At 43.8% G+C, this 17123-nt stretch overlaps 1 protein-coding gene across 1 annotated transcript in view; it reads right to left on the reverse strand.

Annotated features, from left to right (window-relative positions):
* The window catches only part of LOC306855579 (olfactory receptor 52N2-like), a gene marked incomplete at both ends in the record, with an annotated part of 132119 nt that overhangs the window by 11869 nt on the left and 103127 nt on the right, over positions 1–17123 (reverse strand). The window contains one exon of the mRNA XM_079394343.1: positions 8492–8987. Within this exon, the coding sequence (XP_079250469.1) occupies positions 8492–8987 (496 nt within the window). The remainder of the gene's footprint in view (positions 1–8491; positions 8988–17123) is intronic.

Raw genomic sequence — 17123 nt, forward strand, 5'->3', positions numbered from 1 at the left:
CATGCACGCACCGCTTGCGCCTTCTGGCCTGACACGTACCAAGAGGCCTGTATACAGGTGGCGGCGTTTCAGCGGTTTCTCCCTCGCTTATCTCTAGCTCAGGGGGCTGCTGGGCGGGAGCAGAGAGGCACAAAACAGAGCGTGGCTACTCGTACCCCACCGAGGTGGGGCCGTGGTGGCGAACGCTCTGGGTCGGGGACCTCTAAGGCTAAGCCGGATCTGCGGACTGTTCTTAAGTCTAAGGGGTCCTCGGCCAAGAAGCCCTACGGGCGTAAGTCTCCGGGCTTATGAGGGCAGACCCCTCTGGGGCAGAGCGGGTGTCTGTCTCCCACCAGTGCCCTCGGGAGACCAGTCTGCCAACCCTGCCGGGGTTCCAGGGCGCAGCTGGCTCCAGCAAACAATGTTCTCAGTCTCTTCCTCCCCGAAGTGTAGCGGAGCAGAGAAGCTCGCCTCCCCTGCGGGGGTCTCTAGAGCTCCTGGTGCCAGCAGCTCTGAGTACACCAGAGGCCAGTCTCGAGAGACTGGTTCCCTTAGTAGACCATTTAGGCAGCGTGGAAACTACTGCCAATGTGTCTCTTTGGGTCCTGCCTTGCAGGGTCTGGTTCTATCAGCCTGATCTTCCTAGGAATGACGCGGGTCTGAGGACCGTCGTTCATTAGGGGGCTTCGGCTGAGGCAGTCCTGATGCTATCGCCAGGACTTACGAGGGCAGACCCCTCTGGGGCAGAGCGGGTTACACCTCATTATACGGTTTGTCACGATAGATCTAAGGACGCATATTTCACATCTCCATCCTTCCCTCTCACGGGAGGTTCCTGATGTTTGCTTTTGGGGGCAAAGCTTACTAATATCGGGTTCTTCTCGCACTTTTACATCAATGATTGGGGCGCAGCTCATAGCTTCCGGTCTCTCAACCGAGGTTGCTGAGACCATCTTCTGATCCAGAGAACGCCAAGAAAGTGTGCTTTCTCCAGTATAGAGAACCACTTATCTAGGCGTGGTATGGGATTCGACCACGATGCAGGCACGTATGTCTCCTGCTCGGATCGAGTCAATCCTCACCTCAGTCAAGAGAGTGAAAGAGGGCCAGTCACTCACTGTCAAGCAGTTTCAGAACTGCTGGGGCTCATGACAGCTGCGTCCAACGTGATACCTTTTGGCCTGCTGTACATGAGGCCCCTACAGTGGTGGCTCAAGACCAAGGGGTTCTCCCCGAAGGGAAACCCGCTTCGCATGATCAAGGTCACGCGGCGTTGCCTACGTGCCTTAGACATGTGGAGCCAAGCTTAGCTCTTGTCTCAGGGCCCGGTGCTGGGAGCTCCTTGTTGCCGCGTAATGCTAGCGACGGACGCATCCCTCACCGGTTGGGGAGCGGTCATGAGTGGCCACCCTGCCCCGCGGTCTGTGGAGCGATCGCCACCTAATGTGGCAAATCAATTGTTTGGGAATGTTGGTGCGCACCGACAGCACAGCGGTGGTCTCTTACATCAACCACCGGGGAGGTCTGCGTTCGCGCCCCTTATACGGCTGGCGCATCAGATCCTCATGTGGTCCCAGGCTAACTTCGCTCGCTGAGAGCCATACTATATTCCTGGGTATTTCAGGGAGCAGACATCCTGTCGAGACAGGGGCCGAGGCCCGGGCAATGGATGCTTCACCCGTGGTGGTGAAGCAGATATGGAGGCTTTTGGCTTTGCGACTCAAGAGTCAGCGCTATGCCCCTCTAGTTCCTCCAGCTCCTCTGGACTGGACGCTATGGTACAGACCTGGCCGAGGCTGCGTCTGTACGTTTTTCCCCGATCGCTCTGCTCCCGGGAGTTCTGGCGAGAGTGCGCTAGGACGAGGTCAGCCTACTTTCGGTAGCACCGTTCTGGCCGGGCGGAGTATGATTCTCAGACCGTCAGGAGAGATCTCCTCTCACAGGCGGGGGGCACTTTGCTTCACCGCCGCCCGGAGTTGGGGAAGCTGTGGCTGTGGCCTCTGAGGGGGCGCAGCTCATAGGTTCCGGTCTCTCAACCGAGGTTGCTGAGACCATCTTCTGATCCAGAGCTCCCTCTACGAGGAAACTGTATGCCCTGAAGTGAAAATTTTTCACTTCTTGGTGCGGAAACCGCCACCTTGACCCAGTTAACTGCCCGGTTGGTACAGTGCTGGAGTTCCTGCAGGCCCGTTTCTCCGCAGGGGTTACTCACTCCACTCTGAAGGTTTACGTGGTGGCTTTATCGGCCTACCACGCCCTTCTCGATGGCCTTACAGTGGGTCGAAACCCCCTGGTTACATGTTTCCTCCACGGTGCGCTGAGGCCTCCAGTAGCCTGTCCCTACGTGGGACCTGGCTGTGGTTTTAGAAGCTCTCTGTACCTCCATTCGAGCCTATCGAAGAGATTTTTGATCACATTCTCACTTTGAGACTTCCTTCCTTTGGCGATATCTTCTCTTAAGAGAGTGGGGATTTGCAGGCCCTTCATGGCCCCTTCTTATCTCGTCTTTGCCCATGGTCTGGCCAAAGCGTTTATCTACCCTCGAGCGGGTTATTTCCTAGATCCCCTCTTCTATACCATGGCCTGTCGTGCTGCAGGCCTTCAGTCCTCCTCCCTTTGTGGAGCCCGACCAGAAGCTTAATTGTACAGGTATGTGCCAAGGGGTATGGCGACCTCCAAGGCCTTTCTGGCAGAGTTTTCAATGCAGGATATCTGCAATGCTGCGGGTTGGTCCATGCCCCTCACCTTTGTTTGGTTCTATGACCTTGATCTTAGGGCCACTCCGGGCTCTTCTGTTCTTTCGCCCTCGTAGTGCTCCTGAGGGTTACACACAGGGCAGGGACTTGGATGTTTGGTGGCGTGGGCATCTCGTTCCCGTAGCGTCGTCGACGCAGCTCGAGTTCCTGGAAGGGAACGTCTCAGGTTACGTATGTAACCCCGGTTCCCTGAAGGGAACGAGACGCTGCGTCTCGAGGCCATACTTCCTGCACCCCTGCGAGCGGTTGCTTCATTCCTAGTAGCAAACGCCGGCCCCACTGCACTGTCGTCGACGCAGCGTCTCGTTTCGTTCCCTGAAGGAAACGAGACGCTGCGTCGACGACGCTACGGGAACGCCTTCAGCGTGACCGCGCTCTGAACTAGAGTGTAATCTGTCCAATGGATGGGTGAGACGTCATAGGCGGGTGACGTCACCGACCGGGAAGCATAAAAGCACGTGCAGTGGGGCCGTCTCAGGTTACGTACATACGTAACCTGAGACGTTTTTGTAACATGGGAAACATGATTTTCAAAGGACAAGTTGCTGTCTAATATATCACCCAGATTTTTTACTTTAGAGGACGTAACAGTACATCCGTCTAGTTGCAAATTGTAATCCAAGAGATTTTGTGTGCTGTTTTTTGGTCCAATAAGTAATATCTCTGTCTTATCTAAATTTAATAGGAGGAAATTATTGGTCATCCAAGCTTTTACATTTTTTACACAATCTACTTGCTTAGATAGTTTAGAAGTTTCATCTGGTCTTGTTGAGATATATAGTTGAGTATCATCAGCATAACAATGGAAACTAATCCCGTATTTTCTAATAATCTTACCAAGGTGCAACATGTATATTGAAAATAGTAGAGGACCTAGGACAGATCCTTGTGGTACTCCATACTTTACTGGTGATAACTGAGATGACTCCCCATTTAAATGAACAAAGTTGTAGCGATCGGACAGGTAGGATCTAAACCATCTTAAAGCCTGCCCTTGAATACCAGTATAGTTTTGTAATCGGTCTATGAGAATGTCATGGTCTATAGTGTTGAACGCAGCACTAAGATCAAGTAATACTAGCAATGAGATGCCGCCTTGGTCTGAAGCAAGAAGCAAGTCATTTGTAATTTTAACAAGTGCAGTTTCTGTACTATGGTGAGGCCTGAAACCTGACTGAAATTCTTCATAGATATAATTTTTTTGGCAAGAAGGGGCACAATTGAGCAGACACAACATTTTCTAAAATTTTAGACATAAACGGAAGATTTGAAATGGGTGTGTAATTTGCCAGTTCATTAGAATCTAGTTGTGGTTTCTTAATATGAGGCTTAATAACCACCAGCTTGAATGGTTTTGGGACGTGACCTAAATATAACGATGAGTTAATAATATTGAGAAGCGGTTCTTCTGCTACAGGTAACAACTCTTTCAGTAGTTTAGTGGGTACAGGCTCTAATAAACATGCTGTTGGTTTAGATGCACTGACAAGTTTATTTAGCTCTTCCTGTCCTATAGTTGTAAAGCACTGCAATTTTTCTTTGGCTGCGAGGAATGAAGCTGAAATACTAGACGCAGTAGAATATACATTTGCTATTGTATTTCTGATGTTATCTATTTTATCAGTAAAGAAATTCATAAAGTCATTACTATTAAACTGTGAGGGAATATTTAGATCGGGTGGCGTCTGTTTATTTGTTAATCTAGCCACTGTGTTAAATAAGTACCTTGGATTGTTTTGGTTATTATATATGAGTTTGCGGATATGCTCTGCCCTGGCAGCTTTTAGAGCCTGTCTATAGCTGGACATACTATTTTTCCACGCAATTCTAAAAACTTCCAAGTTAGTTTTTCTCCATTTGTGCTCAAGATTACGAGTTTCTTTCTTGAGAGAATGGGTATAACTGTTGTACCATGGCGCAGTACGTTTTTCTCTAACCTTTTTCAATTTGAGGGGGGCAGCAGCTTCTAATGTATCAGAGAAGATAGTGCCCATGTTGCTAGTCATTTCGTGTAGTTCATGTGTATTTATGGGTACACAGAGCAGTTGAGATAAATCAGGCAGGTCATTTGTGAATCTGTCTTTGGTGGCTGGAACAATAGTTCTGCCCGGACGATAACGCGGAGCCATATAATTAATATCAGTAATATGCAGCATCCACGATACAAGGAAATGATCAGTAACATCATCACTTTGAGGTGCGAAATCTATATCGGTAAGATCAATTCCATGCAATATAATTAAATCTAGCGTATGATTAAAACGATGAGTGGGCCCGGTGAAGTTTTGCTTGACTCCAAAAGAGTTTATTAGGTCAGTAAACGCAAGTCCTAATGCATCATTTGTATTATCAACGTGAATGTTAAAATCTCCGACAATTAGCACTTTATCAACATTAACCAATAGATCTGAGAGGAAATCTGCAAATTCTTTTAGGATATCTTTATATGGCCCTGGAGGTCTATACACAGTAGCCAGATCAAGAGATAGGAGAGATTTATTTTGCATATCTAACCGTGTAACATTAAGCAGAAGTATTTTGAATGCGAAAAAACCTCCTGTATCCTGTTTTCTGAGTAACATATCACTATATATTGTTGCAACACCACCGCCACGACCAGTCTGACTGGGCTCATGTTTATAACAGTAGCTTGGTGGAGTAGACTCATTTAGACCAAAATATTCATTTGGTTTAAGCCAGGTTTCAGTCAGGCAGAGTACATCAACATTATTATCTGTGATCATTTCATTTACAATAACTGCTTTGGGTGCAAGTGATCTAATATTTAGGAGCCCAAGCTTTAAACATAGTTTTTGTTAATTTATTTTGCGTTTTTCTGGTTTAATCACGATCAGATTTTTTCTAGATCCTGCATTCATTTATATTTTGACCTCGCTATTCGAGGAACAGACACAGTCTGTATAGATTGGACAACGCAAGTACTTCTATCATTTAAGTGGGTAGAACAAAAGTCATCATAGTAGTTATTTGAGAATTGGCATACTAGTCAGATGGAGCGTAGCGTCCTGGAGATGTTGTCCGACAGGAGTTCCGCTCCGACTCTGCTGGGGTGCAGGCCATCAGCACGGAAAAGCCTAGGACGCTCCCAGAAAAGGTTCCAATTATTAACAAAGAGCAGTGTCTGTTCTTTACACCATGACAATAACCATTCGTTTAAAGCAAAAAGTCTACTGAACCTTTCATGTCCTCGTCGATACGTGGGAAGCGGTCCTGACACGATGATCATCGTCGCGGGCGATGTGCTGCGTACCGTCTCGATCAGGCTCCTGAAGTCCCTCTTCAGTGTCTCCGTCTGCCGCTGCTTGGTGTCGTTAACCCCCATGTGCAGCACGTCAGCACCGATGCTCTCGTCGCAGAGACATCGAGAACACGAGCACCGGGGAAACAGTGAGTGTGCACTTTACCTTCAACTAACGTAGCACGGACGCACCGGATGATGGAGTCTCCGGCGATCACAGCATCGCGTTCCGTCTCACGGAGGGGAGCGAAGTGGTTCCGGGTGGAGATCTCGAAGACCGGAGGCAGTGGAGGGGGAGAGGGCATCGCCCGGGGCCTGGCTCGTGTCTTCCGCTGCTGGTGCACCCAGGTTCCGTGGAGCGTCAGCCCAGGATGTTTCCAGCGCGGCTCTCCGCTCTCTCAGCTGGGCCTGCTTCTCCACGGCCTCCAACTCCAGCTGCACCGAATGCAGCTTGAATGTGTCCTCACCTGCACTCAAAGGTAGACACAAATCCGCCATTTAAGCAAGTAACAGTGAAACAATGGTAATGTGTGTGAATAGTAATGTGTGACCACATTTGTATATCATGTGGTATGACCTCATATTGTATATCATGTATATTGTATATCATGTGGTATGATTTCATATTGACCTTTTGTGGGAAGCTAGCTTGTTTTGTTTAGGTGACCAATTCTGTGCCTGTTTTGAAAATATAATGTGGCACGACCAAATATCTTGTGGTGCGACCACTGCAGAGTGTTTTCCATTATAGATATATGTCCCAGATTGGCAGTATTTTGCTTTTATATTCAATTGATGGTTTATATACATAGAATACTTTATTTTAGTATAATTTGGAATATATTTTTATGCAATTTGGTTCATTTCAGACTGTTTATGTTTAATCTTTGTACAATATGAGAAAAAATGCAAAAAAAAAGCATGTAATTTTAATTTGGTAATTATGCATTTATTAGTAACTTATTTACTTATTAATAACTATTTTAATCTATTCTACCAGATTATACTGCCAAGCAAAGTAAAATAAACGCTAACCATAGGCAGCATGTTAATTCTGACCCTTCAGTCTATCACAAACTCCAGAAGTCATTTTCTATTATAAGAAAGATGTTCATGTTGTCATCTCAGAACCTGAGCCAGCAACCCCCCCCCTCCTCTAAATTGACCTTTTGCATAGACCCACCCCCTTAGTTACTGTTGCTACGTCCGACAAACCATGGCACTTTTATGCCACACATCATGTTCTCACACATTGAAAAATACATCACGGAGCAAGGAGGACACTGACAGACAAGACAGAGCTGGTTATGAAAAATACATCACGGAGCAAGGAGGACACTGACAGACAAGACAGAGCTGGTTACTTTTAGGATGAAACAAAGCCTCAGTGTTCAAATTTGGTCATTTTTTAAAAGAAATTCAAACAACAAATACTGTTTTGTGGCTCTTTAACATGTCGTAACATCACTGTAGCGCCTCAGTTCAAGCGGCACATGAACCGATCAGATTGACTTTTATATCCGCTTAGTGAATGGGTCATCTGAAAAAAAAAAAAAAAAAGAAAAGTTGCTCAGTGTGGTGTCAGGAACACAATTTTAACAATAAATAATTTTTTGCAAATGTATTTCTTAGTGTGACTGTTAAAGGGTTAACATCAATTAGCGTCATGACTTTGCTTGTGTAACAATTCCTCCCACAGCAGTGCAAACCATGCACAACCAAAACAACATTCATCCGCGAGATGCATGCAGTTTTATTTTTTGACCGTAAGAGGGCCAAACGTTACATAGTGTAGTTTTAGCCAATATGAACATGTTTTTGTTTGCAATGATCATTCCAGCATTTTACATTTGAAACATTTATGTAATTACTACGTTATTGACATTGTTCTCCCATTAACAATTTCAAAGTCGTAACAATGGAGAAATTCAGCAGATACAAAGTCCCTGAAGTAGGACATTAAAGATGTTGCAAAACATTGCTGTAAAAGGCTGAAGAAAGGCTTCATCATGAATACTACTTTTGAAGATGTTACACTAGTATAGTGAGACTATTTTAGACCAATAATAGGAAGAAAAATATACATACTGTACATACATAAGGGCAAACAAAGACGGTCTGAATCAATATAGCTATTAATATTTTTATAGTTTTGCTTACATATTTCTGTATACATAAATGTATCTGTATACGTAAATCAAAATTGAAATGAAGTAATTTAAAATTGAACTGTATATCAGTCAATTGAAATATATCAATTGAAAATGAACTATATATCAGTTATTCTATTAAACAAACAGTACAAAAAGAAAAATAAGACAAATAATTTTAGAATAGTTTGCAGTATCACACATAGAAAAACCAAAGTTAAAAAAGTAAAGAATTCAAACGTTATTATTATAAGATAATTACAAAGAAATTACAAAGAATTATTATTTTTTCTCCACCAAAGTTTAGCAATTTTTTGTCTTATCTCTTTGGTTTGTAAACCATATACTAAGGGATTTAATCCTGGTGGTACAATGTGAAACATTATACTGGCTAGTTTCCTGTTGTCAGAGTATTCAGGAAAACGATGGAGAAACGTCATGATAGCACCAGAAAAAAACATGACTAAATAAACAGCTAAATGTGTACTGCAGGTTTTTATAGCTTTGCTGTTCAGTGCTTGGTTTTTGCTACTTTTGCATACAGCAGCAATCTTGACATATGTTATAAATATAGATACAGCTGAAAAGCAGAGTACAGCCACAGTATAAATAATTCCATACACATTATTTATTACCACAGTTTCACAGGACAGTTTAAACAGTGAGGCATTGTCACAGAAAGGGTTTTCAACTTTAGATCTGCAGTGAGACAACCGCACAGTGAGTCCTAACATAATTGTCACCAAAAGTATTGCCAGCCCCCAGGCTGATGCTGATAGTTTAATCACCATCTTATTGGTCATAATAGATGAATATCTAAGTGGATTACATATAGCCACATATCTGTCAAAGGCCATGATTATCAGCACATAGTGACATGCAGCTATGAATACATGTACAAAATATGCTTGAATAACACACTCCACATATGTGATATAGCGCCTTGAGGTTTCCTGTAAAATGTCTTGCATTAAACGTGGCAAAATTACAGTAGTCCCTAATATATCATTCAACGGCAAGTTACAGAACAAGAAGTGCATAGGATGATGTAGATTCTTCTCTGTTGATATCAAAACTATAAGTCCAATGTTGGATATCATTGTAAAAACATAAGCCAAGAGAAGCAGGATGAAAACTGGATAGGAAGATTGAGGTGTGACTTTCAGTCCCTCCAGGAGGAGAACGCTGTGTCTAAAGGTCAGGTTGTCCATTGTCAGCTCTTCATAAAACCTGAGGAGAGAACCAGACCTAGCATTTCATGAATAGCATTTCAAGTCAAACATGAATAAACAAAATTGTAAACTAAATAAAACAAAGATCCCATAAACTGGTAGCTGTTATATAAAATATTATACACTTACTCTAGACGTGTTCCACTATTATCATCTGTCATCTGGAACCGAATAGTTATGTTCAAAGTAATATAAACCTTAACTGATCAAAAAGTAAAACATGTACTTTTCTGAAGAAACATTTACTTGCCCTCACCTTAAATACGTGGGTCAAAGGTGCTGCTGTGATGCTGTAATAATCTCAAAGGATTCACCTACCTGGAACAATGCTATTGCTGACAGTTATCACTGGAGACCCCCCCCCCCCAGCCCCACAAAAAAATACAAAAATAAATACAAAATAAAAATAAGAATAAACTGTAAATGTGTTATTTATTTTATTTGATGTTTTAACAGTGTTTTTGATGACTTGGACTGAATCAATGACACGCTCTTGAAGTTTTAAATATCCAACAATTAATTTTTAATTTAATCATGACAATGCAAACTACAGGAATACTTAAGTCTATGTTGTACCATATGCACTTCTGCATTATGAAATTGTCCTTATTAACTTTATCTATTATATATGTTTGTTAGGTAGCTAATATTATCAGCCTGTCAGATGACAATTTTTTTCTTACTTACTAATTTATTAAGAAACAAAATAACCTTTATTTTTCCTATACATTTATTTTACAATGTATGCTCTACATCAGGGTTCCTCAATTAGTTTTCGCTGAGGGCCAAATTCTGCCAACAATACAAAGCCGAGGGCCACTGACCCTATATATATATATATATATATATATATATATATATATATATATATATATATATATGATTATTATTACTACAATTATTATATTATTGTTGCCTTTGTTAAAATAACCACAAGATGGTCACAAGATAAATATTCAGATTTTTCCCCCAGTAGTCTGTTTTATTCAAACAATTATGAGTATTTCTGCATTTAGAAATTTTAGATACAGAAGAACTTTGCCTGTTGAATATTAAAAACAAATAAACAAACAAAAAATCTGAATCTCCATGTCTGCCATGCAAATCAACTGTTCCTGCTCATCTCCAAACTGGATCTCTTCTCTTTCCCTAATTGCAGATTCAATTATTAGATCTGTCAGCATTAATATTTTTATACTTAGATTTTTGTGGGGGGATCAAACTGTAACACCGTGTCTCCTAGTCCCAACAAGATATGACGCGATGAAAACAGAATTGTATTTTAGAAATGGTTTTTATTTTTTTTTGCAATGTCGCGGCAGGAACAACATACAAAATATGACAGTGTTAATCTCAGGTATTATGTGCTTTATTCAATGTTAATAGTGTCTAATGTGAGTTTGAATATTATTTTGCATAATCTTTATAGCCACAGTGAAAGCAAAAATAGATATTTTACCTTAGATTTTGAAAATAAATTAAAGCAAACTTGTACGTTAAAACTGTGAACTAGTGTTGCTTTCGTCATCGAAAATTATGACTAAATATCGTCGTCAACGAACCTTTATCACGTGACGAAAATGAGACGAGACGCAACGTAAATGCTGGTCATGTGACGATGACTATAATTGTCACGGTGCACACAGCAGGGAGGAACAAGGAACACGCATACGAGGATGTAACTCAAAACAAAAGACTTTACTTAGGACATCATGGCAAGGCAGGGCAGGACAAGGCAAGGCAAGGCAGACATCAAACACCGGGGAGTAACGAGTAGACCAGATGACATACCACAACACAGACAGGACTTAAATACACAGGATAATCAGAAACACACACATGGAACCGAATGAACTACTAATGACATCAAACGCGGACAGGAAACAAAGCAAATAAGGACACAAGAGGCAGGAACACATGACACACAGGACAGAGGACTGACAATAATTAAATGTGTAATGCAATATTGTTGACGAATAAAAATGAGACTAAATGTGGTTTACAAATAAAAACTATGCTAAAATGTCTCTATATTTTCGTTGACCAAAACGAGATGAAACGTTATTTTGTCTCGTTTAGTCGTGTTATTATTATTATTTTGCAGTATTTATGTTTCCTATGTCTCACTTCAGGGGCTGCATCAGGTCGCACTGCGCAGACGCAGGCGACGTCACTTCCTCAAGCCCCACTCACGGCATTATTTAGAAGACCACAACAAAGTTAAGTCTGACAGAGAAAGGGACCGATGGCCGGCCAGCCGGGGTTCGTCTTTAGGAGATGTGTGTGTAGGCTACTTCTAACATGTTTGGTTGGTAAAATAAATGTTGTAAATTCAAATCAGAGCGTCTTCCGTGTCTGGAATGGATGTATTCTTGAGTCTTTAAGGTAACAATAATATAATAAGATAACCTTGTTTAAAATGGGTTTGGCTAAAAGAAAATTTTGGTTTCGTCTATACTACTAGGTACTTATACTATATTGACTGGGTTAAATAGAATTATATTACTAAAAAGAGACTAAAATACAATTTTCATTGACGAAAACTAGACTAAATGTCATCAGTTTTCGTTGACTAAAACTAGACTAAAATGCCATCAGTTTCCGTCGACTAAAACTAGACGAAAATAGTCATGGATAATTCTGACTAAAATAAGACTAAAATGCTCAGACTTTTAGTTGACTGAAACTTGACTAGACTAAAAAGAGTATGAACCTGACTAAAACTAATAAAAACTAAAATGACAGCTTCACACAAAGACTAGACTAAAACTAAAATTAAAACAGGCCGCCAAAAACAACACTACTGTGAACTCACTGCGTACCAGCACGTGTACTCCATAACAAGGAGGATATCAATCACTCACTCACTCAAATTTGTTCAATCCATTCACAATTGATTCATCATTTTTCCGTGTACACTTTCCTTTCCTTCACACTTGCCATGTTTTTGCTGTTACATCGTATCTACACTGGACGCGACAAAGCATTGCAAATAAATTTAGTTGTTTCACTTTCACTTTTTCACTTTCAAATCATTTGAACTTTGTGTCAGTACATTATAAATAGAACGAGCCAGTAGTTTACTGTCGGGATTTGTTGTCGCGCTGCATCCAGTGTAGATTGCATCGCTGATTATAATATGTTCTATTGTATTGTGTTGCATCGCGCCGCACCACTCACGTCCGGTGTAGACACAATACAAGTTAATGTCGCTTTCTGATGCTGCCTTTTAATTTTCATGCCACGTTATTTGAAATTAGCGCGGGCCAAAGATTTTTCTCTCACGGGCCGGATGTGGCCTGCAGACCGCCTATTGAGGAACCCTGCTCTACATTGTGGCATTTAGTTTTAGTCATATATTAGTCATCTAAATTGAATTGGTTGTCATTTCAATTTTAGTCAACTGAATATCATAAGATTTTATTTGACTAAATTTACAGTAGATTTAGTCAACTAAAATTTTACAGGTTTAGTTAAATTGTAGTGCATTAATTAAGCATTCATATTAGCTGTTATGTGTATGTTCCTGTTGAGTTCCTGTTTTGCCTTATTTGGTTTTGTTACAGTTCTCATTAGTTTATCATCATTCATTCTTATCACCAGTGTTAATTAATCTTCTTGTTTGTGTCTTTGTTCCCTGCCGTTATACGTCCTCAGTTCTCCCCTAGCCTTTGTCTTGGATTGATGTTAATTTATGGTAAATCGTGTGTTGATGCTCATTAAAGACTCCTTTCGTTTACTCCTGCGTTGGACTCTCCTTTCTACAACCACGTAAACGTAACATTAGCATCTAGTTAAACCGTTAATATGAATTATATTAAGACTTGAACATCCAGTGCAGGCACATATTTCACTGTTGTGACATATAATATGTCTGTATTTATTTTAAAATGAAATAAAACGTCTCGGTTATGTATGTAACCCTCGTTCCCTGAAAGTGACCGACGAATTGGGATCTCGCTGAGAGAGACCAATCCACTTTGAGTGTAACTAAACGAGCCAATGCACATTGGCATACGATTATTGCATTCAGCTACCGCTGATCACAGCGCGAGTATATGTAGGCAGCAGGTGCAGCGCATATTCAGGTTTTCGCTGAGGAGCCGGTGACCCGGCCGCTCAGCGGTGGTACAGCAGCCGTGGCGACAGGGCGTGACATCTCCGTTCCCTCCTTCAGGGAACGAGGGTTACATACGTAACCAAGATGTTCCCTATCAGTCGGTCACTCCGAGTCATGTCAGATGACGACGAATTGGGATTCCTACCAAAGGGCCACGGATACCGACCCTTCCAGTGTCCTGTGGAAGCCTCCTGCGCCCCTACTTTTTGGCGCAGGTCAGGGATTACCACAAGAAGCCCAGTTACTGTTGGTATGGCACTACCCACTCAGTAAGACTGGATAACACTGGGAAACATACCCATTCACTTGGAACCGGAATGCTGTGGAAGCCCACCCTTCCCGAAGGAGGTTCAGAAGCACTTACACATATGAACAACTGTTTAGGTGCATATGGAAGCTTAGAAGTGATTGTAGCCAGATAATGGCAGAATGTCTGCCAGGGAAACATGGGCTCTGAGGCTATACTGTGGACTTTACACATATGAGATCCACTTAAGTCTCTACATATGGACCCCAGCCCTCTGCCGGTTCTCATGGATTCATCGAGTGAGGGCCTGGCGCCAGACCAGACGTCTGGCTGCCGAGGGGACGGAGGAGCTCAACAGGGTCTACAGTACGGACTCTCTGGCGCAGTTTTAGCAAGCCGACCCAAAACCGGAGCCTCTCAGTGCTTCTACCCGTTTGAGGTGAGAACACAGGAGGAGACCGGTTCCACTCGAAGGCTATATAATCTAGCGAACGTTTTAGGGGTCACCCAGCCCGCAGCTCTACAAATATCTGCCAGTCAGGTGCCGCAAGCCAGCGCCCAGGAGGATGGAACACTTCTAGTAGAGTGAGCTCTCAACCTGAACAGGCAGGGCACACCCTGTGCTTGATAAGCCAGTGTGATGGCGTCCACTATCCAGTGGGCCATTCTCTGCTTGAAGACGGCATTCCCCTTCTGCCGACCTCCGTGACAGACAAAGAGCTGGTCTGAGGTCCTGAACCCTCGCGTCCTGTCCATGTAGCATCTCAATGCTCGGATGGGACAAAGCAAAGCTAGGGCTGGGTCTGCCTCCTCCGAGGGCAGCGCTTGCAGGTTCACCACCTGGTCCCTGAAGGGAGTAGTGGGAACCTTGGGCATGTAGCTGGGCCGGGGCCTCAGGATTACCTGGGCCGGCCCAAACTCTAGGCAAGAATCGTCAACCGAAAATGCGTGTCTTCAGTGAAAGAAACTGGGCCCTGCTGTAGTGCTCTGAGCACTAGAGACAGGTCCCAAGAGGGTATATAGAGGGGGGGCGTGGAGGATTTAACCTTCTTGCCCCCCTAAGGATCCTGATCACCAAGTCATGCTTCCCCACTGACTTCCCTTCCACGGGGTCGTGGTTGGCAGCAATCGTAGCCACATAGACTTTAAGGGTGGAGGGAGACAACCTTCGCTCCAACCCCTGCTGCAAAAAGGACAGCACGATTCTGATCGGGCACTTCCGGGGGTCTTCTCGGTGAGAAGAACACTACTCGACGAACAGGTTCCACTTCAAGGCGTAAGCATGTCTCGTAGACAGCGCTCTCGCCAAAGTGATTGTGTCAACTACCTAGAGTTTCCAGAGGTCTGGACGCGGGTGCCATTAGGTCAGTAGATCCTTCCTCAGAGGAATCTGCCAAAGAGGGGCGTGACTGCCGCCACAGCTGCCATATGTCCCAGGAGCCTCTGAAATTGTTTCAGTGGGACAGCTGTCCTGCTCTTGAACGTTTCAGGCAGTTCAACACCGACTGAGCACGTTTCTGTGAGGCGTGCTGTCTGATTGACCGAATCCAACTCCATACCCAGAAAAAAGAGAGCCTCTGCGTCAGGGAGAGTTTGCTCTTTTCACAGTTGACCCGAAGGCCCAACTGGCTGAGGTGCGAGAGCACCAAGTCCCTGTGTTCGCACAACTGGTCCTGAGACTGAGCCAGTATGAGCCAGTCGTCGAGGTAGTTGAGAATGCGAACTCTCATGGGAACAAGGGCTGCCTCCGCAACTTTCGTGAAGACACGGGGCAACAGGTACAATGAAGTAGGGGCTGTAGAACCCCGTCCTCATATCGGCTGGAGGGACCGGCTCTATCGCATCCTTCGCCAGGACTGCAATCTCTGCACACAAGACAGGAGCATCTACCGCCTTCACTGAATTGAAGTGGAAGCTCCTGAACTTGGGAGGACGCCGGGCAAACCGAATAGCATAGCCGAGTCTGATGGTCTGACGGAGCTAACAAGATGGACTGGGAAGCGCTAGCCAGGCTCCCAGAAACCACACAAGTGGCACCAACAGAACCACCGACATACCCGCGGTGGGGCAGCGAATGAGAACGCAGGGACCCCGCTCGGGCATCTCGTTGCCGGTCCGAAGCGGGGTCAGCGTGTGTGCAACACCAACCTGCATTCTGGCAGAGGGTGCGTGAGTAGTACGATTGATCGCACTCTCGAACCGCCCACAGCTGCTCACTGGCGATAGAGGAGGGTGAGTGTGAATCAAGACTGGCTCTTCCACAACTCCCCGTCCCCTCTGGGGACAGAGAGATAGAGGAAACTGCTCTTTTGTCAAGGTTTTGGGTACCACTGACCGTGAGGCCAGTGGCAGGGAAAAAAGAAACAAAAGATTCTCTGCCCGGCCCTCCTCCGGGGGAGGGAGTGGTGCGTTCACCATCTCCCGAGGAGCATCCTCCTCCATCTCCGTCTCAGGGCCTCTTACTCTTCTGCTTGCCACCAGGTTTGGCAGGGGCCTGGACGGGTGGGGCGGCTGCCCTGCGACCGGCTCCACGGCGCTGCTTTGCTGGAGGCTTCTGCATTTGCTGCGACGAGTAGACTGAGGCGCTGCCACCAGCGGCCGGGTGGAGGCAGCAGCTGCACTCCGGGGCAGGATGTGCCTGATGGCCTTAGTCTTAGTCAAATTTATTATCCCCGAAGGGCAACACAGCCAGCAGAAAACAACGACAAGCACCACAACACACAAACAAAACCAAACAAAACAAACAAAACCAAAAACAATGACTTCCAATAATAATATACATAAGATCATTTATAATTTAGGAAACCAATGACAGCTGGCATAAAATAATTTTTAAATCTATTGGTCCTACATAAAGGCATATAATATCTGTGACTAGAAGGAAGCAACTTGAAAACATTCTGCAAGGGATGGCTGGGATCTTTCATAATTAACTCAGCCTTCTTCAAAATCCTGACCTTATGCAAGTCGTTCAACTCATTTAAAGTGGTACCAACAATCTTACCACACACTTTAACAATACCTTGCAGTCTGTTTCTGTTTTTAACATTAAGTGACCCATACCAACACACAAATGAGAAAGTAATAACAGATTCAATACAACAAGAATAAAACATCTTCATAAAAGTACAGTCCACTTTAAAGCTACAAAGCTTTCGCAGATAGAACATACGCTGGTGGGCTTTCTTACACACAGCATCCACATGAGTCTCAAAGGACAACTTTTCATATATTACAGTACCAAGGTATTTAAATTGATGTACAACCTCAACAACATGATCATTAATAACCACAGGAGAGGTGACCATAGGATTCTTCCCAAAATCTATAATCATCTCTTTAGTTTTAAGTACATTAATGTCCAGAAAGGACAAATTACA

The sequence above is a fragment of the Barbus barbus genome (assembly GCF_936440315.1).
Source record: "Barbus barbus genome assembly, chromosome: 36".
Classification (NCBI taxonomy): domain Eukaryota; kingdom Metazoa; phylum Chordata; class Actinopteri; order Cypriniformes; family Cyprinidae; genus Barbus; species Barbus barbus.